Source organism: Folsomia candida, unplaced genomic scaffold (genome assembly GCF_002217175.1).
Source record: "Folsomia candida strain VU population unplaced genomic scaffold, ASM221717v1 Fcan01_Sc001, whole genome shotgun sequence".
In the NCBI taxonomy this organism is placed as follows: domain Eukaryota; kingdom Metazoa; phylum Arthropoda; class Collembola; order Entomobryomorpha; family Isotomidae; genus Folsomia; species Folsomia candida.
The window spans coordinates 12,861,846-12,882,656 of NW_019091193.1; the positions used below are offsets into that span (position 1 = coordinate 12,861,846).

Consider the following 20,811-nt stretch of genomic DNA (forward strand, 5'->3'; position numbering starts at 1 on the left):
ATGATCTGTGATATTGATAGATGGAATTACGTATGCATAACATAAAATTCAATTAAATTCATTCATTCTTGTTTATATATTTTCTAGTTTAGTTGATTTTGCTGTGCGAGTCTCAAGCACCATTTGCCCTAGTACCACATATAGTACATATATATGTACGTTAATTGTTGTTGAAGGACTTTTACAACATGCATGCTACACACTTAAATGCATTGTAATAACGGTTTGAGAATGCATATTACTTGAATGAAACTCAATAATATAAAAATTATATTATCGCCAGACCATTTATTTAGTATATGAAGCACATTTTTTTCGTAAATTCGTAATTATTCACATACACCAAATCCTCAGTGTCCATCGCATCTAAAATACTTAATTTCTAAAGTCTAAAGGTCGCTGCATTCATTGGCATACGGAGAACTTTGATTTAGCCAATGGTTCTCACAACTCGAAAGAGGATGAGACTTGTGTAAGTTTTTTGTGGATGTTAAATTCTATCGAGTTTTTCTGCAGTATAACATAAACCAACAGCAGGGTTGCTTGGTTGTACTCGCGATTTGTTCCTACAAATCAGCAAAACTGTTCTGCAATGCGGAACTTTTTGGCATAAATCAAATGCAACTATAATTTGTATTGGTTTGGTTTGACTGGAAATCGGTCCTCCAATTATAATTGCAGCAAAATAAAATAATGTATCAGTTTCCCTTAGTTTAAAATAGTCATTTTGGTCTCAGCAGAGCTCTCAGATCGATCAAATTAACGGTAAAATCTTACATAACAAGGAATTTTGCTAATTGAATTAAACGTTGCTACTTGGCTAATCAAATTAGAGAATATGGGGTTAATATCTATTTAACCAAGTGCTAATATTTAAAATTCACAAGTCGTTAGATTAGGCTAATATAAATCATCATCAGAAGCAATACTTATATTTATGTGTCATGTTGATAGATAAAGACGATTATTAACCACCGGACCCTGAGATATAAGGATCCCTCCACACTTGCCACCAATGACTGACAGATAACAGACAACCGGAAATCCATTAAAACGTCTGCATGTATTGGAGAGAGAGCGAGAAAGGTGTAGTGAAAGCAGTAACAGGCGTCGATTGCGTGCAATTTATAATTTAAACCATGACATGATTCATGGTAGACAGAGGAAATTAAGCAACACGCCGTGGCTTATTATGAATAGTGATGATACCCAGCATCGAATATTTTGCCTTCAAATTTTCATCAATCAACTTAAACATTGTGCTCAAAGTTTGAACATCAAATTTGACTGATCCATGCTTCACTTTTAAATGCTCAAGTTACAGCAAAAGTTTGTCAGGTTCTGTTACAACAACAGTGACTATGCAGAGTGTGGTAATAGTATTACTACTACGATGAGTTATACATTTATCTACAACTAATTCACAACAAAAGATAATCACCACTTGGTTTACTCGTCACACGTAATCATAACCTTCATCATTACCTGTCAAACTCGCTGTATTATGCTCTCTCTGCGTATTATCAAAATCAAAGTGCAACAAGTTTTTGCTCAGCTTTGACCTTAATTTCGTTGAGAAAAAACGGCTCGGTTTTATTATCTGATTTATCGTCCCAAGTCCATTTGAGCACTCCAAAATAGATATCAACAAGTTTGATTGCCTGCCTGTTGGAGTCATAGGATTTCTCCGGTCAGACTATTATAATCATTAAGTTGTTCAAGAATCGACATAAATTTTCGTTTCGTCATAAATCCAAGGTTCAAGTCAATACTATACGGGCTATAATTAAAACAGTTTGTGATTTTCCGAATGTGATAAAATAATGTTTAAAAAACATTTATAATTTTAATAATCGTCATTGTGTATTTTATGTGTGAACGTTAATGGTTTTTATCTAATTACTTTATGCTGAATTGTAGTCGATTGTGTGAAGCTACAGTCAAAGGCACAATTTTTTGTGAAGTTTTGTAGCTTAGAAAAATTTACTGATATACTCAAAAACTTTAAACCTGAGAATTACACTTAACTAATCTAATAATAATTATTACTGCAAAAATACACGAATACCGATTCCTATTAATAACTAAATAAGTACACGTCCTCGTCTTCCTAAGTAGCAATAATTATTTTTATGTCCACAACCGTGTGCGGTAGTTTGTTCATATTGTCTGTCAGAAGTGGACAAGCACTGTTCGGCAATGTCATTCCATTCGAACGCCATGAGCTCAAGACATCACGAGTCTGACGATGTAAGCGGCAGGAATTTTGTAGCTTTATTTCATTTCATTTATTTGCTCTTTGTATGACAGGTAGAGCTTGATAAGTATCTATCAAGTAATTTTGCATTACAAGAGCCCGATTAATTGACACCAACGATGTCCATTAATCGTATATATTTTCTATGGTTAGATATAGAACACATAATAGTATGCATTCGTCCCCTTGCAAAGTTTGCATTAAACCGAACCTAAGAACATAACTTGTCCATGTTATTCATTTGTTCACGTTGGTTATGGATATTCTTTTTCAATAATAGAATTTCTTACTAGAATTATTTTACAAGTAAAAACCTGGCGTGTTTTCTGTAAGTCGTACACGCCATGCCGAATTAAACAATTTTGAACCATAAAACTTAAAAATCTAAAAGTTAAAATTCTTGCTGGTTTGTTATGGTAGTCAATGAAATAACGCTTATTTTGCATAGTTTGTAGTACTTATTTTTGACTTTGAATTAAACTGACCCTGATTTATTTAGGAGGGAAGTTGTGATAGCAGCAGTACTGGGGTGGTTGTGAGCGGAGGGGGGGCCTCCGTGCCACCTCCTTCGAACCCCCCTCTCCCCCCACCACGTGGAAAAGCGAAGAAGAGGTCGGGGAGGTCAGATTGGGAGATTCTCGAGGGATTGAAGGAGGGGCAGACGTATGACCGCATTCCAAAAAAATTCGAGGGATTCATCCTCAAAAAACGGAAATGGCCCTTGAAAGGCTACCACAAGGTACTGTCTAGGCTATCACTTCATTTATGCACCATACACGGTTCATTTCAATGTTCCTGATAATCTACTGTAGAATGGATCATCACGAGGTATTTTTTTCCTTTTCAGAGATATTTCATGTTGGAAAAGGGGGTGATAGTCTATGGAAAAAGTGGATGGGACATTGCACGGGGTAAAATTCATGGGAGTCTGGATACTGGATTATCCGTAAGTTTAATGATACTTATAGCCCCTATAGAATATAGGTCTAAAACAGGTATAATAGAGTGACTCATAACCAAATAAATGGTATCCTATATATACACGAATATTTAAATAAGAGTAACCCACTCTTATTTACCCTATGTATTCTGAGTAGATTTATCCGATCCAAAGTATGCAAGCTCTTAAATTGTACCGAATTTCCCCATAAAGCGATATACAAACTTACCCAAACGATTCTAATGATTTTATAAACAGGTTATAACGACGAAACCTCGAGATGGTCGAGTAGACATTGACGCTGAAGATTGTATCTACCATTTGAAAATCAAACCCAAAGAGACGTACATGGAATGGCTGGAACAATTAAAGCAACATCGATTGTACAGGCAACATGTACTTTCATTCAAGGACTTGTCGTCCCCAGTGGAAGATATCGTGTCCCCAACAACGCCTTCAGGAGATGGAAAAGACATCGACAAGGAATTAAATTTACTTTCCAAGGATTTGAGTCACCTTCAAGGAATTCTTGATGCTATTCCTCATTCCAAAAAGGATAAAGATGATGACAATAAGCGGGATTATCTCGTTCTTGCAAAAGAGGGTATATCTCTCACAAATTATTAACTTTCAAATTAGCCAGATTATTTCTAACTATTAACATATTCCATTTAATTTCAGTTCTGGTTAACCTTAATAACGTTCGAGGGATGCTTAGAACTATGGGAAATAATGATGGAGGATCTACAACTTTGCGTTTAGCATTAAATCAAGCACTGCAACAGAACGCAGAGTTAAAGTCGAGACTCGCGAGAATTCATCGAGACTCTGCATTTGAAACTTCCAACTTTTCAATCGCTCCAGCAAATTCGGACACTGTAATAATAATAAAAATATGCCATTTTTACTATGAAGTGTTTAGATAAGATTTGTGCATTTCATGTACAGATGAAGTCATACAGCAGCTCAATGTCAAACTCAGAATACTATGACGCTATGGACAACAACAAGGATGACCGAACATCTTCGGACGAAGAAAGTTTCTCGTCTGAAGGAGAAGGTGAAGCTGACTCAATTAACAGCGAAACATCCGAAAATTCTAAGTTTGGTAAGTTCTTTTTATCCTAATTCAAGCTTTCCATAACATACATACTTACATATAACACATGTATCACTTTATAAGTACGTTTTTCATTTGCAAAATTTGCTATAAAACACTCTTCTTAACACCTAATAACACACGCATGAGCACGATATAATCGTTTGAAATTTGATTTTTGCTTTGCACCCGTTTTGCATAGATCAATCTACAGCCAATTCACACGGTTCCGAAATAAAGTCAATATCTGGCGCCAGTAGTAGTAATGGTGCTTCTGACTTACCAATAGAGCCCATTGTTCGGGAAGAACGAAGGACAAAGTTGCCCGTTGCGGCACCATCTGGTTCTGAAGTTCCTTCGTTATGGGGGATTCTTCGAAAAAACATTGGAAAGGATTTGTCCCGTAAGATTCATCAGTTGTATCATACAAAGTTTATCATCCAAACAAACAATACAGAACAGAATGACATTATTATGTAATCACCATTGAAAAGTTATGTTTTTTTATAATTTTTAAGGTATTTCCATGCCTGTAGCCTTAAACGAACCACTAGGAGTTTTGCAAAGGATGTGTGAAGAATTGGAATACAGCGAACTTCTGGATAATGCTAGTAAGAAGATCAAGCATTGGTGTTTGTCAGAGTGCACCATATATAAACGAAATCAATGTTATAATTAGGTAAAGAAAGTGATCCCATAGAGCGGATGGCCATGATTGCAGGTAAGTGAAGAATAAAGCAATTTTTATTTAATAACAATGTTTAGCATAAAATAGATCAACTAATTACATGAGAAATTTCCAAATGAGCTCCCCTTTATCATCCTTGGCCACAATGGGGATATCTATTGCCAATACTTCTCCGTACATATAACCAAATACTTCATTCAACAATACTTCTGAAAATGAATCATCAAAATGCTGATACTTCTGACACAAGAAAATAATATCATGACCGTTGATCTTCAGTCCAAGCATCTGGGCGAATAGTGACGAGATGTGTCCAAGTGTTTCAATGCGGTGTGCTTGTATTTTCATTTCTTCATGGATATTTTTCTCATCCACTGAGAATCTCGTATAAGAGTTGTTATCCTTTATTAGATCAGCACGGGGGTGAGCAAATTGATAAATCCGTTTTATTTGGCTCTTATCGAACCCAGTCAGCCCTGTCTTCTTGGATCTTTTATGGCCTATTGATGCAACACCCCTCCCCCTCTCCATCCCATATCTTAGCCCGGAATATATTTCTCCAGTGTTGTTGTCGCGAGCAAGGTATGAACTGGGCAGTTTTGGGTAGGAAACTGTTGGAACCAGGGACTGTGGCAGAATTGTCGTAGACTTTTTCTCACCCGTGATTTTAAATATAAACTTGTTTAGTTCAAGTACTTTTCGCAACTTTTCGAAAAAGTCCTTTTGAAATCCATCACTATTCCGAAAGATAATCTCTTGATTGATGAATTTCACCCGATCTTCCACATGACAGACGGAGTTGTGCATCATTGTCATCATACTCATGGCCACCTGCATGAATAACAGAACATGGTGATATTAATGACAATATTTCATGCATAACAATTTTCATCATACCTTGTTATGATGATTTCCTTCCCCTGCCAACAAACTTTCCGTCGAATAATTCAGGTTTTGGAACGAGCGGAGATCAGCCTTTTTGTTCAACTCCATATAGTTGTAGACGGAGATCGCGTGCGTCTTAGCAGTTGCAGATTTAGAATACTTATTCAATTCCTTGTCCGTATAACCATTAATTTTTGAAACCTGTGGGTGTATGATCGCGACGGTGGTGGTATTACTTGTAATATCTTGAACGAAGTAGATTTGGCTACTGGAATGGGTCACACAGTAGTTCCATTTTGGCGACTTCTCATCTATCCAACAGAAATCAACTTGGCATTTGTAAACATCATTCCCTCTTGGACATTTTTTAAAGGGGGTGGGGTCATGGAATCCCAATCTGGAGCGCTTTATATCCCATAAAACGGGGAGAATGACTCCCTTGAACATTGTTGTGATGGGATTCTCTTTTAGCGATTCCATAGCCTGTTTGAAACCAGGATCTTGGACCATGTCTTCATCTTTCCCCTCAAATGAAATCCGTGCCTTAACTGCATCCCTTACTGCCTTTAAACGTGAGGTTGGGACATCAGTACCAGAAGTCGATTGAACAGCTTTGCCAGCTACAAGCATAATTTATTATTACAAATCACATTGTATGCTTTTACAAACGTACCCAACTTTGCATCCCTTTCGTCAACTTTCTTGACAAAGATACCCAATAGTTGGGTCGTTGTTGTTTGGGACAATCCGCCCTCATCGATTATCTTCTTCAACTTCTGTGTCGACATTTCCTCATATTCCTCCTCGTCAGAGTCGGAGGGTTGCTCTAATTCAATGCTCCGCTGCAATGAAAATTAATTAAATGTAATTATCAATAGGAAATATATATATTTAAATGTGGAACACTTACCTTCATTGTGGTATAACAATTTTTATTAATTATTACTAAATTTGAAATTAATTAATACGAGAACTAAGAACTATGAGGGGGATGGAGAGAGGAACGAGTGAGCGAGCCAGCATTTTCTGAGTGAAAGTCAATGAAGTTTATTGAACTCTCTTCCTGCAGCATTTGCAGTTTCCGGCTATGCTACCGCATACTACCGGTCCCACAAACCGTTCAACCCGCTTCATGGGGAGACATTTGAGTGTGTTCGTGAGGACAAAGGATTTCGATTTATAAGTGAACAGGTATACGGGTGTACTATCCATGCATATTATGAGAAGTATATATGGAATGAACAATTAACTGTACAATTTCCCCATTATAGGTGTCCCATCATCCACCAGTGAGTGCAGGTAAGAAATATATACTTCCGACGTATTATAAAAGTCATTATCAGCAAAATTTGTCACTGTAATTTTAAAATAGGTCATGCGGAAGGGCGAGGCTGGATGTTCTGGGAAGAAATTCAACCAAAGACTAAGTTTTGGGGAAAGTCAATGGTAAACTATTAAGAAATTACAAAAAAATTGTGTCATGTCATGGATCATCAAAAATTAATTTTATATAGGAAATTCAACCAATAGGAGAAAATCACATTATTCTTCCAAAGTGGGGTGAACATTATTCATACAATAAAGCCACGACGTGTGTGCATAACGTTTTTTCGCCTCCGAGTCGATGGGTTGATTTATATGGCGAAGTTGTTATTGCTTCTGGTTCGATTACTTGTAACCTTACATTTGTCAAGGTATTATATATATTTTCAATTAATTACTCAGTTTATACATATATAATTGACATTTGGATATATATGCACTTAACATGATTTTTAACTGGTTTTCGACGCATAGGTTTCCTATTGGTCAGCCAAGAAAAATGAAGTTTTTGGAACTATTGTGAATAGCGAAGGGGTTACATTACGAAATCTTTATGGGTAAGTTTTTTTAAAATATTTTTTATATTGTTCTTTTGCAAAATTGAACCCAAGGTTATCCGAATATTTAGACATTGGAATGAAGCGTTCTATGTAGGACAATCACCTAACGCTAGATGCATTTGGAGATTAGGTTGGTTTATTTACGTTGCGCAGTGGTGAAGTGGCCCAGTTAATATATTGCCTTTTGATTTTAAATAGCTAATATGCCAGACGACCATAACCGATATTATGGATTTTCGCGATTCGCGATTGAATTAAATGAATTGACTCCTCAACTTCGAGAAAGACTTCCAATTACAGATACTCGGTAAGTTTTTTAAAGTGTTCTTCCATGTCACTGCTTTCTGTCATCCTAAACTTTAATATTAATTATTGCATACTATAGATTTAGACCAGATCAACGTCTTCTTGAAGAAGGGAATCTGAGTGAAGCAGAAGCCATGAAACTTCAAATAGAGCAGATGCAGAGAGATCGACGAAAACAAAGAGAGGAAGAAAACAAACCAATTGTCCCGTCCTGGTTTAGGTATGTTCGCAGTTCGGTCCAGATACGAAAATTGCTTTAGTATTGCTTTAGTACATGATCTGTATTAAGATTGTTATTTTTACATCTTTTCCAGAAAATCAAATAATAACAGCCGTAGTGGGGACGAGCAATGGGAATTTACCGGAGAATATTGGGAACTACGGAAGAACGGCTTCAGGAAAATAGAACCTTTGTGGTAAACTATTGTACATTGAGTACCTGGTCTAATTTTAGTGTTTACGAAAAGAAAAAAATGATACTTGTATCTGTAGCTTCCTATTCATCAATTCGATGATAATTATTCAACGTATTTTAGTCTGTAGGCTGCCTTCCAACAGTTTTTTGACGAAATTATCAGTGTTCCTTTCTATGTAATGCGCAAATCTTAAAATTGGGAAAGGACTGAAAATAGTTGAATTATGTGACTATCCCAATGAATATTAAACATGATTTCAATGTGATTAAAGAAGAGAAGTGCCTCTGGAATTCAGTACCGATAAAAAAAGTGAACGCCTTTATATAGATTATAGGGTACCCTTTTAAACAGAATGGCGAGTATACATATATATAATTTATAGGTTGTGCAAAACTGTCCAATAGGTGCTCTTTCTGTGGTATTGAATATTATGTATTGCATGAAAATGTAACTTGTATTTGTGGTTGCTGTCCATTGAAGGAGGAAAAAGAGTCTTTATTATTTGTAGAAACATGGCTTACTTAAATTATATTACAAACGAACAATAAACTATTGACGATCAAATTGAAACGAAGGCCTTCATGAAAATACATAATTCTGTCATATCATCTGGCTATACAAATCTTGATGCTATCGCTAAAACTTTGGTATAATCTGCGCCTTTTGCAATGGTTTTTTCCTTTAATACTTTGCGTAGAAGCATAGGAATTGGGGCAAGGATTCGAGTACCAAGAGGTGTTCCATTGTCATCAATAAATACAATATTATTGGTATCACTGCGAGGAATACCATGCCTCTGATGTTTCTTTACTCCAACCACAATTGCTTTCTTCATCTCTCCTTTCACCGTACACAATACTTTGTCTCCTGAATTATACAATGAGTTTACAGTTAACATTACCTGTAAATGTTCATGCTATGATTGAATGATTTGTTCACATACCTATCGTAGCAATAGCTTTTTTATTGTAAACGTGGATAATCTTTGGAGGTCTCCCTTCTGCCATGGCCTGCTTTCCAATCGCACTATTATCAACGCATCGGACTCTAGCTAACTTGCGTAACTCTAAAAGTGAGTTCGTCATGTGAATTTGTCTACTGCCGGCAATTGAGGATAGTGGAAATTTGATGTGGAGAGAAAGGCGGAGAAAGGTACTCATTTTGTCTGAAAATTCAACCAGATAATTATGTTCTGTACTACGTAGTAATCGCACTACATCAGCCTACGTCACCCTAGCCTATATTGTCTGGTCCCCATTGCATGGATAATGAAATGTTGAGAAACATGCAAATTTACGTTTACTTTTAAAGCATACCAAAAAAAGTCGTACAACTTAAAGATTATAATTATTTGGTATATTTGAAACATCTATTGGCCGCACAAGTATATACATGAAAATACAATATGGTAAGTTACACAAAATAACAGGAGGATTAATTAAATTACTTACCAAGAGTACGAAGCAGCACACCGACAAGACTGATAAAATTGTATTACTTTCCCTAAATGGAACTTTCCCCGTGTTTTGGTTGAATTTTGAGCTGAATCTCATTCTGCTCCGCTACGATTCGTAGCATGTGATTCTCTCATCCTGTAAAACCTCCCCGTGTTCAACTCGCTCACTCTCACTCTCGCCGCCCGTTCATCACTAAATAATTTCGGAACTCGGAAATTAAAAAAAAATCACTGAAAATGTTTCTGAGCAGGGTGGGAACGAGGACGTCCGCCTCCCTTCAGGTCATCCGCAGGGGGTATGCTGCAGCCACGGGGAACGAAATGGCATTCACGTTTGCCGCACCCTACCAGGTTAACAATATATAAACTCTGGAACAATTTTCTCTGTCGTTGAATACTTTCGAATTATTTTTAAACATTTTGAAAATGTGTTATTAGGTTTACTACAATAAAGCTAACATTAAGCAAGTAGACGTTCCTTCATTCTCCGGAGCATTTGGTATTCTTCCAAACCATGTACCCACCTTGGCTGTTTTGAAACCTGGAGTTCTCTCTGTGACCGAAGGCGACAGTTCAATCAAAAAGTTTTTTGTCTCTTCGGGATCCATCACAGTCAATGAAGACTCGTCGGGTATGTTTCAGAAAAGTGTGGATAATGTTACAAGGAAATAATGTGCAATGCATGCATAACAGAATATGTTATGGATATTATCCATTTATTTATTTTTTCCCTTGTCCATAGTCCAAATCTTGGCCGAGGAAGCCGTACCTTTGGACATGATTGATGCCTCTGCAGCCCAACAAGAACTCACAGCCGCACAGCAGGAGCTTTCCCGAGCAACGGGGGATAAGGAGAAAGCATCAGCGCAAATTGCTGTCGAAGTTGCAGAAGCGTTGGTTGCTGCCACAAAATAGGAGTTAAATTGTAAAAGTAACGTCTAAATTATATAAAATCGAAAATACTGTTTCAAACTATAGTGTACTACGGTTAGCATTAATGAATGAATAGTCAGTTTCATTGGATATGATGCAATTGAGTCAATTTAACTCATTGTATTACATAAACATCAACACCTTGTCAATATAATAACAATAAAAAATGTGAAATGTAGAAACACTGTCAATGTGAGACTTTTGCAAGTGCTTCTTGGAGATAGCAGGCATAGAAAAGTCAAGACTGCTCACTCCTCAACAACATTGTCCCAAAGTGAGAAAATGCATATCAATTTGACGGATATTTGTATATATATATAGCCTTTTTCGTCCAAATTATACACTGGCATAGACACTTTTCGGCTCGAATTAGTTTTTGGTAAGTACTAAAAGTAAATGGAAAAAACCTACAGTGCAGACTCCATATAGCCCGAGTCAGGGACATAGTCCCTGACTCAATGAGTCAGAGCCCGCTTCTAATTTTTTTTCCGAATTGACCGATATAATATCACCAACTTCCGTGTTGTGGTTGTGGATGGTTAAAAGTTTGTTAGATATAGTTTCTACCATTTGGTACCAAATTTTTGAATTAGTTACAAATCATGTGCCTTAACCACCATGACCAGTGGGCTTCTTTAACATCCTGGAGTTCTAAGCTGTATGCATGTGCTATCCAGCAGTGTTTTTCACTTTCACTGTTTTTCACTCCATATCAAATTTCAGCTCGATATAACGATTTGGAAAATCAGTATGGGTCACCCCATATGGTCACTCTGGTTGCACTTTTAACTTCACACTTTTAACTTCATATTCTTTAATTAGAAGCCATTAAGTATCATTGTGCCGGATTTCGTCTTTTTCAAGCAATTTCTAAAAATCGATATGGGTCACCCCATAGGGTCTCTCTAGATTAAAATTATACCAATATCATATCATATTCTTTGATTAAAACCCATAAGCAACCTCTCCACCAAATTTCAGTTCGATATGATGATTTTTAAAAATCGGTATTAATGGGTCACCCCATAGGGTCACTCAAGATGAAAATTTTTCCAACTTGAAGTCATTTTTATCTAGTAGAAGCCATTAGCAACCTCTGTACCAAATTTAAACTCTCTACAACAATTTTGAAATTTTGGTGCATACCACCCACTCCAATGACCCCCACCTGTCAACCACTGGACCAATTTCGCCCATCTTCGAACTCGTTTCCTAACTTTGTCCAATATGCATATGGTATAAATTTCAAGTTAATCGGTTCAGCCGTTTTGGCTCTATCGTGCCGGACAGACAGACAGACGGACGGACGGACGGACATGACGGTTCCATAAGCCCTGACTCGGGCTAAAAATTCGTAGTTAGTAGTAGGTTGGGAAAACCTGACTGGAGTCGGCTAGCGTTGAGGTAGTCGAGCATTGTCATGACAATAAAAAGTCACAACACGCATCCATTCGCCTCATCATCTACAACATGTGAGTTTCCGATCTGTTTTAGGTATCTTTGGCTTGGTCGGCTTTCACTTTCTTGTGCATAACTATCCAAAATAAATCTTTAAAAATGTTGATATCGGTATTTGTTTGATAGATTTGAAGTATTAAAATATCATGTAAAATGGCTGGGGTGTCGTTAGGGGGTCCAAAGCCGGAAGAAATTGACGCTTTACTTGACCAAGTAAGTATATTTATTCTATTATTGATCCTTAAATCAAGACCAACATGCAGCCACATAAACATCAATATCAGGCCAATGAACCTCCTTATTTTTCTCAATTCCAGCTTGACCTTGACCTTAAAGTGGAGAAAATGTTCTTGAAAAGCCCGGAAGCAAAACGATTGTCAGAACTGCCCCCCAAGGATTGTTCCTGCACGACAAAACATCCGACGGATTGGAAAGAAGTTGATGAAATGTTGAAAGACTTCAAATTTGAGGATAATAATCCATTTTCAAAGGAAAAAAATAAACCATGGGCCCGACAAAAGATTCCCATTCCATCAAGTGTTGCTGATGACGAGAAACGATCCAAAAAATGTTTTACAGTCTACTTGTCAGGAAGTTATGAAGTGATGGGACTTTGCATTCCTGGTGCTGAAAAGTAATAAATTTAATCGTAGCTGAATCTTGGAGTTATATAAATAATCAATTACTTTTCATATAATTCAGGCCATGTGACAATCTAAAATGCCTTCGATGTGACTTTGCTGTCGTTACGTTTGACAACTTCGCTTGGCATCAATCGACGGATTATTTATTCCTACGAAATCACATGCCTGACTTTGAAAAATTAGCATCAAAACTCTGTAAGAAGAAAGGTTCGAGAGCATATAGCTGTCAATGTCGTCACGTCACCGTCAACAACTTTACGAATGTTTTGTCCCGTCCTGACGTTAGGTGGGTTTGTGGCCGGCATCCCAACTCATCATTAGAAAATAATGACGCTTCTTAAAATTCAAAGACTTCCTGTTTTTCGTTTGTTTTAAAGTTGCATAATTGAATCATTATTATTACAATAAAATGATTTTAATACCTTCTTTTAACCAATTGAGCAATGAGAAACGTCTCATTCCAATTCCATACACATGTACAATTGTACACATCTGTAAAGCATGGAGGCAAAGCGAGATTATTATTGAGATTTATACTAATCTCACTTTGCCTCCATCCAACAGTGAGACAACATTAGAACAAACTTACTTGCGTGCACATGCTTTGTTTCTTACGGTATTATTGTGTTAAGCAAATTGTAAATTATTGCAATTACTATAATAATTAATCAACGAAATCAGGATTATTCAGGGTGGTGATCAGGAGAAAGTTGAGGAGGGAAAGGTGCAAGTACAACGTCAGAAGGCGCTAGTTTTTTTGATAGTGCATGTGCACACATGCATTTTTCGTTTCCTTTCTTTGCACAGGTTGTAGGCAGCGAAGCTCATAAAAGACAGCACCAGCAGAAGATAGCTGAAAATTTAATTTGTACTATACGCACATCAAGTCAATTGTTAATTTTGCTGGAGTTCAAGTGACTAATTAAACACAAAAGGACAAATAGGCCGGGGTCTCATTATTTACACCAAACTAATTACAAGAACAAGGTAACATTTTTTTTATTTGAGTGCACTATTGTCTAGGTTTAACCTAGACTATCTCATCCTCAGCACGCTGTGGATAGTACCGTGACCTTTAAGTAAACCTAGACAAAGTTCGCTATAATATTAAATAGTTTTACTGTACTTGTTTATTCGATCGGTGAGGGGATTAAATCAATGATTTTGTCTAGTATTGGAGACGATTAATTTCATTTCATTTCATCGGAATTTAGTTCATGATGGCCAGAACTGGGACGAAGCGGAAGATTAGCGAAAGTAGTCAGAGTTCCAAGAATGAAGGTACAACTTCGGTTTCGTCAAATAAAAATGCAGGAAGCAGTAGGGCCGATAACAATACTGGGATTGCTGAACGTGGACAAACGGCTGGTGGGACAGAAACAACAGAAAATAGTACAAAAACGAACAGTGGGCCGGATCATACCGACCCAGCAGAAACAAATGACGAGGGCGAGTTTTATGTGGAGTCGATTCGAGATATGAAAATTGAAAACGGAAAGCGTTACTTCCTCGTCAAGTGGTCCGGATATGACGAGTAACGTTCAACTTTATTAAATTTAAAGAAAACGAGAAAAAATACAAATATTTTTACTTTTGATTTTAATGTAGAAAAGACAATTCTTGGGAGCCTGAGGAGAACATGCAGGGCAGTCAAAAACTCATATCAGAATATACATCACGACTAAAGCAATTAAACTCACAAAAAGAACAAGCAGCGAAAAAGAAACAAAATTCTATTGAGATTGTCGCAAAGAAGCCAAAATTGGAATATGTTGCAACTGTTGACTTGACTGATGTACAAAGTAGTACAAAGAAAGCATCAAGCACTGTTGTCTCTCGTACTAACGTAGTAGCTAAGCTGAAACCTCAGATTCAGGTTCTTGGTAGCTTGGGACAAAATATAAAGTTGTTATCTTTCCAAAACAACGACTTGGTCAAGTCAGTTCAGCAGACAGGCAATAAGCAGAATGCCCGTCATTTGCAACCCCTGCGCCGTAATAATATCACAGTGATTCCTTCTCCTTCAACTCCTCTCTTGATGCAGCCGAAAAATCAACCAACCTCTGCCGTTATATCGAAACAACAAAATGACAATTTCAGTGAGCCGCAAATGTTGTCACTCGTATACAATTTTCTACTTTGGATCAACAATAATTTTCAGTTGCTCCAGTTTAATATTGAGAACAGTCAGGATCAATTACATGTAAGAAATCTGCTGATTGTATTATAATTTGAACTTTCTATTTCTAATGTAGAACTATTTTCAATTTTAGAAGCTGGTCGTCACTGAAGATATTAAAGGACTTCACCCCCTTATTTTGTATGGTATTATACAAGCTGAGGACAAGAATAGGTACTGCTTTGTTCAATTTGAGGAACACAACTATATTGACTGCGTTACTCCCGTCAATCTCTGCAGAAGAATCCCCGGAATTGATGGTTTCATCAAAAATCAAATCGACATTGCGAGAAATATGAAATAGGCAGGCGTTGTAGGTGGCTAGAAATATTATTGAAAATTCTCTATTTAGAACTTTGAAATGGAATGCTTCCGATTGTGAGTACTTTTTATACTGGTCTTAGTTTATGAAAATTCATTTTTCACATTTTGTGGTGTAACGACTCCGTTACTTGTATATTACATTCACAGATAATATATTACTTAGGTGGCAATCATTCCATGAAATGTTAGTTTATGTTGAAACAAAAATGTAACAACAGAAATGTTGTTAGTTGGTACAATTTTTCCTATGAAAAACTTCTGGTGAAAAGACTTATGAATTATGCATTCACCACTTTCTATTTATTTATTTATATTTAGTTAGATTTATTTGTTGGTCAAATAAAGATAATAAATGTTTCAATGATAAAAAAAATTCATTCTCATTATTCTGACTCTGTTAAATGCATAAAACTCATAATCACGTAACATATCAACCATTGAGGAATCAATGACGGGAAGGTTGGTTACAAAAGTTTCTTATTTCACATGTGCACATAAAATTGTGAGATTTTGTTTTGTAACATTTTGGGATTTTAATTCTGAGTGATATGAGTAGTATAAGTTAGGGTCCCTCCCAGTGGAATGAATTGCTTGGAAATATTTCTTAGTAGCTGGTTTTCAAACAAGTTTATCATTCCATCGGTAGTTACGAATCTTGTTCAGGTTAGATATTTTCATCCGACCTGCAATATGGCCCATTCCAAGTGGGAATACGTGAGGAAGTTCGAGACCAACAACGATAAGCTGCTCCCCGGTACTTGGGCCGTTGCGAGAATTGATGGAAGAGGTAAGTAAATAAAACTATTTATTTTAATATTCATGACCTTTAATAAAGCGCGAGACGTTCTAACTTTTACTTTATCGCACCTTCAACACCTCTGGATTTTGTACAGGCTTTCACAAATTTGCAAAAACTCATAAATGGACACGTCCAAATGATCTCCGTGGGATCAACTTAATGAACCATGCCGCAAAGGTGGTGCTGAACGAGTTCGAGGACATTATTTTGGGATATGGACAAAGTGATGAATATTCATTTGTTTTCCGTCGAGAAACCGAAGTATGTACGTCAGCTATTTATATAATAAACCATAGTATGCATATTATAATACTTATTTGCTTTCCTAATTAATGACCAAATTCGATTGATTAATTGTGTAGGTTTTTGAGCGTCGTGAAACAAAGATAATTACGACACTTGTATCGAAATTTGCATCAGCTTACGTATTCCACTGGTCCAAGTATTTTCCTGATGAGCAACTCCTATATCCTCCGTCCTTTGATGGGCGTATAGTTTTATACCCTACAGATGTCAGTTTAAGAGGTATACATAAATTATACACGTAGTAAGCGGTGTTGGCGTTGAATTACTTTATCCATAGATTACCTTTGTTGGCGTCAAGCGGACTGTCACATTAACAATTTGTACAACACAACATTCTGGAATTTAGTTCTTAAAGGAAATCTAACAAATAATGAGGTAATCACATTGTTCCTTCACATAATAATGGGCAATTTTACATAATTTAATTAATTACATAATTATCAATGTTCAGGCTGAAAAAAGACTTTCCGGAACTTTGTCAGGGGACAAAAATGAAATATTGTTTTCTCAGTTTGGAATCAACTACAATGAAGAACCAGAAGTTTTTAGAAAAGGGACCGTTCTGGTGCAGAAGGAAAAGTCTCCAAAAATGCCACGAAAACATTACATGCAGCAAAAAGATAAGGCAGCGGATCATCAGAAACAAGCTTCTTCAGCAGAAGATCAACAGTCCAAACTAACAAAAATTGAAGAACGAATGGAATCTATTACTGAATTAAATTGTGATATTATAGGACAAAAGTTTTGGGACGACTACCCGCACTTAATTAATCCCAATGCAACAAAGTCTAAATCACAGCCAGCCAGATAATAAACAATTTAATCTTATTTATAATTTTGTAAGTGTAACTTTCTTTTTTATCGATCCTATAAAATAAAAGCAATTCATTTTCAGGATTAGTATCGCCTCGCCCCATTTTCTCTCTCCATCCGTTGCTTCCATCAATTTCTCATGTCTCAATTAAATCTCATGTTTTGCTTAATGAAATTATGCAGCATGTATTCAATTATTAAGTTCCACGACATTTATTCCGCTGACATGGTGAAACCACATCCCGATTCCGATAATACATTTCGTGGTGGATAATGTGATATGTACATATAGGAAGGAGTAATACTGACGAGGCTTGGTTTTTGGTTTACTTTTACGCCTCTTGCGAGTTGAACCGAAAGCTGGGATGAGCAATGCAGCTAATAGTTCACTGTGTGAGTCAAAGCACAATTGTTTATCCATCCCTGCCCATAAAGTGAAGTGCTGGTTGTTGGGATTCATCTATTGGGATCGTCATTCGTCACATAAATTTGACATTTGTGTTTAAAAAATTCCTACAAGGTATGACATCAATTTTCAATCTCCTCGTGTTCATAGATTTGAATCGTTGGTAGTTGTATTGTAAAGTATACACGTATGCAGGAAAACCGGGTTGATACTTGATCTGTCATCTGTCATCCAACCCGAATCGGGTTTTTCCTTAATACCCGGCCGGTGTAAGCTCTACTTCTCTGAGGGGGTAGTAAAACACGTAGGTTATTACACCGTGCAAAAATAAGGACCCGACGTCTGAAGGACAATTCTTGCGATATGGCAGGAAGACTTCCGGCGTGTGTTATCGACGTGGGGACGGGGTAAATTAGTTTTTATTACAAGATTACAGAAATTTGTCTAGTTATTTTTTGGGAAATATGTTTTTACGTATTTCACAGGTATACGAAACTTGGATTTGCTGGGAATAAGGAACCACAGTTCATTTTCCCATCCGCCATTGGGATTAAGGAAACGGCCAAAGTGGGGGATCAAAATAGTAGGAGGCTAACCAAGGGAGTCGAGGACTTGGACTTTTATATTGGAGGTAAGATAATCATGGTTGTAATGGGAATTGGAGTAAGGTTTTGTTGTTGTAAAAAAAGAAATGATGGTGTTTTCACACTCAATAATTTATTTTTATAATTTATTCAGATGAAGCTTTCGAAAATCCTGGTTATGCTGTTAAGGTATCCAACCGATAATCTTTCTTATATATATGTGTGAATTAAATGACACCCGTTTTATTCTAGTATCCTGTTCGACATGGTCTGGTAGAAGACTGGGATTTGATGGAGAAATTCTTGGAGCAATGTATATTCAAATATCTACGGGCTGAACCTGAAGATCATTATTTCCTTCTCACCGAACCTCCACTAAACACACCAGAAAATCGGGAATATACTGCGGGTAATAATACTACTGGCGGAAATAATCCTAAATACATAATATATACTCATTTGGGTAATGTGTGGTACTGATGTTCATATTTATAATTTCTTTTAACAGAAATTTTATTTGAGTCGTTCAACGTGCCAGGCCTTTACATTGCTGTGCAAGCCGTTCTTGCACTTGCTGCTTCTTGGACTTCACGTCCAATGGAAAGCAGGTAACTGATTTTTATACATTCTTTTGCGAAATTAAATTGACCTTTAGTATTTAAATTATTTACATTTTGGGTTTCTTTAAAGGACCCTGACTGGTGTTGTTATCGATAGTGGTGATGGTGTGACCCACGTTATTCCCGTGGTACGAAAAAGACATGACATGAATACTGGGTATTTAACCTGTCCTATCATAACTTGTTTTTGTCATTTATTTTTAGGCTGAAGGCTACGTTATTGGAAGCTGTATCAAGCACATTCCCATTGCTGGAAGGAATATTACTTACTTTATTCAATCTTTGCTTCGTGAACGAGAACTTGGAGGTACGACACATTTGTTGCGTTTGGACACTAATTCCATTTCGTCATCAACGCTAATCAGTTTTGTTAATAACAACTATACACAAAATCATGACACTACAATTGTATTAAGCTGAATTCCTACCTCGTCCTCAAGAACGTTCTTGCGTCCCTGCATCCATAAGTTTAGCAGCTCGATAAAGTTTTACTTGTGTTAAGCTTAGAACATATGGTTCTTTCTTCTAGTTCCCCCTGAACAGTCATTGGAAACAGCAAAGGCGATAAAAGAGAGACACTGCTACATTTGTCCTGACATTGCAAAGGAATTTGCAAAGTATGATAGTGATCCAGCAAAGTGGATGAAAAAATATGAGGGCATTAATTCCGTTGTAAGTGCAAAAAAAACACCTGCGTATTAAAATAACAAAATAGTTTTGGTCACATTTACACTTCTTCATTGTTTTCCTTCAGACGAAACAGCCTTTCTCTGTCGACGTTGGATATGAACGATTTATGGGACCTGAAATTTTCTTCCACCCGGAGTTTGCCAATCCCGATTTTGTAACCCCGATCTCGGAGATTGTTGATAACGTTATACAAAACTGCCCAATAGATGTCCGTAGACCTTTATACCAAAGTATTGTTTTATCTGGAGGCTCTACAATGTTTAGGGACTTTGGACGACGTCTCCAACGAGATATTAAACGGCAGGTAGATGGACGGCTCAAGTTAAGTGAAAGCCTTAGTGGAGGAAGAATAAAGGTAACATTTAACATTCGAAGATTAATATGAGCGATATAATATAAGCCTTATTAAAATATTTTAATATTTTTTCAGCCTAAAGCAATGGATGTTCAAGTCATTTCACATCATATGCAACGATACGCAGTGTGGTTCGGAGGCAGTATGCTTGCATCCACGGTATTTGAATTTATGTTTATTTGTCAATCTTCTTGAGATTAAGCAAACTATTAATTCTAACGGTAACATTAATAATTCTTTTAGCCCGAATTTTATCAAGTCTGTCACACAAAGGCAGCATATGAAGAGTATGGTCCCAGTATTTGTCGACACAATCCGGTGTTTGGAAACATGACATAATCTATTGTGGGAAAAGCTGTATTCCCAAATCTTGCTCAAATTTCTGTAGTTATGAGCTGGGGTTAAATTTCTTCTAAACGACGATGCTGTGCCGTATACCAATGATTTTGATTAATGCACCTTTTTATAACTTTAGATAGATGTAATGTGCTTTAATCAATTTTGATCAAAAATAGTGATAATAACTTACTCTTGACATTCAATTTTGTTAATTTAATATTCGCTTGTCTTCTTTTCTGCATTTTAAGACTATCCACTTTGTAATGTTTTAAACGCATTAAAACTTGTATTATTTATGGGTTAGAAATTAGATTAGATTATATAAGTATTAATTAAAGTGCATAAATTATGTATAAAGTATGCCTTTTCCAAGTGTAGGAATAGAATAATAAAATTTCTCAAAATATTGGCTAATAAACAATTCAAGCCAC

At 36.5% G+C, this 20,811-nt stretch overlaps 7 protein-coding genes across 11 annotated transcripts; 5 read left to right on the forward strand and 2 right to left on the reverse strand.

The window, feature by feature from the left end:
- Window positions 1–518: 518 nt before the first annotated feature.
- LOC110853850 (oxysterol-binding protein-related protein 6) lies at window positions 519–9,040 on the forward strand. Of its 3 annotated transcripts, none has more exons than XM_022102199.2 (19): window positions 519–765; window positions 955–2,250; window positions 2,757–2,996; window positions 3,105–3,203; window positions 3,456–3,801; window positions 3,879–4,075; window positions 4,146–4,305; window positions 4,499–4,699; window positions 4,815–4,907; window positions 4,976–5,017; window positions 6,939–7,060; window positions 7,141–7,168; window positions 7,242–7,315; window positions 7,384–7,563; window positions 7,667–7,749; window positions 7,821–7,882; window positions 7,951–8,059; window positions 8,138–8,278; window positions 8,373–9,040. In XM_022102199.2, the coding sequence occupies exons 2-19, from the start codon at window positions 2,200–2,202 to the stop codon at window positions 8,476–8,478; spliced, it is 2,334 nt and encodes a 777-aa protein (XP_021957891.1). In that variant the 5' UTR covers window positions 519–765; window positions 955–2,199; the 3' UTR covers window positions 8,479–9,040. The 3 variants fall into 3 exon arrangements, with proteins under 3 accessions (XP_021957891.1, XP_035704226.1, XP_035704228.1); XM_035848333.1 differs by having other exon boundaries at window positions 4,586–4,699; XM_035848335.1 differs by having other exon boundaries at window positions 520–765; window positions 955–1,758.
- Window positions 5,012–6,800, reverse strand: LOC118434553. Its single transcript, XM_035848338.1, has 4 exons — window positions 6,780–6,800; window positions 6,543–6,711; window positions 5,882–6,489; window positions 5,012–5,815 (listed from the first exon to the last, which is right to left on the reverse strand). Exons 1-4 carry the CDS (start codon window positions 6,783–6,785, stop codon window positions 5,081–5,083), a joined length of 1,518 nt encoding a protein of 505 aa, XP_035704231.1. The 5' UTR covers window positions 6,786–6,800; the 3' UTR covers window positions 5,012–5,080.
- On the reverse strand, window positions 8,945–10,074 carry LOC110853861 (39S ribosomal protein L14, mitochondrial). Its single transcript, XM_022102211.2, has 3 exons — window positions 9,926–10,074; window positions 9,418–9,639; window positions 8,945–9,341 (listed from the first exon to the last, which is right to left on the reverse strand). Exons 2-3 carry the CDS (start codon window positions 9,632–9,634, stop codon window positions 9,088–9,090), a joined length of 471 nt encoding a protein of 156 aa, XP_021957903.1. The 5' UTR covers window positions 9,635–9,639; window positions 9,926–10,074; the 3' UTR covers window positions 8,945–9,087.
- Window positions 10,075–11,054, forward strand: LOC110859650 (ATP synthase subunit delta, mitochondrial). Its single transcript, XM_022108622.2, has 3 exons — window positions 10,075–10,281; window positions 10,369–10,561; window positions 10,673–11,054. The coding sequence occupies exons 1-3, from the start codon at window positions 10,168–10,170 to the stop codon at window positions 10,843–10,845; spliced, it is 480 nt and encodes a 159-aa protein (XP_021964314.1). The 5' UTR covers window positions 10,075–10,167; the 3' UTR covers window positions 10,846–11,054.
- A 1,085-nt stretch (window positions 11,055–12,139) lies between these two features.
- On the forward strand, window positions 12,140–13,397 carry LOC110842508 (protein C8orf37-like). Its single transcript, XM_022088264.2, has 4 exons — window positions 12,140–12,335; window positions 12,448–12,534; window positions 12,639–12,955; window positions 13,024–13,397. Exons 2-4 carry the CDS (start codon window positions 12,475–12,477, stop codon window positions 13,304–13,306), a joined length of 660 nt encoding a protein of 219 aa, XP_021943956.1. The 5' UTR covers window positions 12,140–12,335; window positions 12,448–12,474; the 3' UTR covers window positions 13,307–13,397.
- A 340-nt stretch (window positions 13,398–13,737) lies between these two features.
- LOC110863264 (tRNA(His) guanylyltransferase) lies at window positions 13,738–17,470 on the forward strand. Of its 3 annotated transcripts, XM_022112524.2 has the most exons (8): window positions 13,740–13,952; window positions 14,180–14,499; window positions 14,574–15,168; window positions 15,239–16,255; window positions 16,362–16,528; window positions 16,630–16,792; window positions 16,851–16,948; window positions 17,025–17,470. In XM_022112524.2, the coding sequence occupies exons 4-8, from the start codon at window positions 16,051–16,053 to the stop codon at window positions 17,382–17,384; spliced, it is 993 nt and encodes a 330-aa protein (XP_021968216.1). In that variant the 5' UTR covers window positions 13,740–13,952; window positions 14,180–14,499; window positions 14,574–15,168; window positions 15,239–16,050; the 3' UTR covers window positions 17,385–17,470. The 3 variants fall into 3 exon arrangements, with proteins under 3 accessions (XP_021968215.1, XP_021968216.1, XP_035702808.1); XM_022112523.2 differs by lacking the exons at window positions 16,362–16,528; window positions 16,630–16,792; window positions 16,851–16,948; window positions 17,025–17,470 and having other exon boundaries at window positions 13,738–13,952; window positions 15,239–15,841; XM_035846915.1 differs by lacking the exons at window positions 13,740–13,952; window positions 16,362–16,528; window positions 16,630–16,792; window positions 16,851–16,948; window positions 17,025–17,470 and having other exon boundaries at window positions 14,158–14,499; window positions 15,239–15,841.
- Window positions 17,471–17,745: 275 nt separating this feature from the next.
- Window positions 17,746–20,810, forward strand: LOC110842361 (actin-related protein 3). Its single transcript, XM_022088094.2, has 12 exons — window positions 17,746–17,906; window positions 17,988–18,199; window positions 18,278–18,423; window positions 18,531–18,565; window positions 18,629–18,785; window positions 18,885–18,984; window positions 19,067–19,124; window positions 19,201–19,303; window positions 19,526–19,668; window positions 19,751–20,041; window positions 20,117–20,200; window positions 20,285–20,810. Exons 2-12 carry the CDS (start codon window positions 18,156–18,158, stop codon window positions 20,378–20,380), a joined length of 1,257 nt encoding a protein of 418 aa, XP_021943786.1. The 5' UTR covers window positions 17,746–17,906; window positions 17,988–18,155; the 3' UTR covers window positions 20,381–20,810.
- Window position 20,811: the final 1 nt, after the last annotated feature.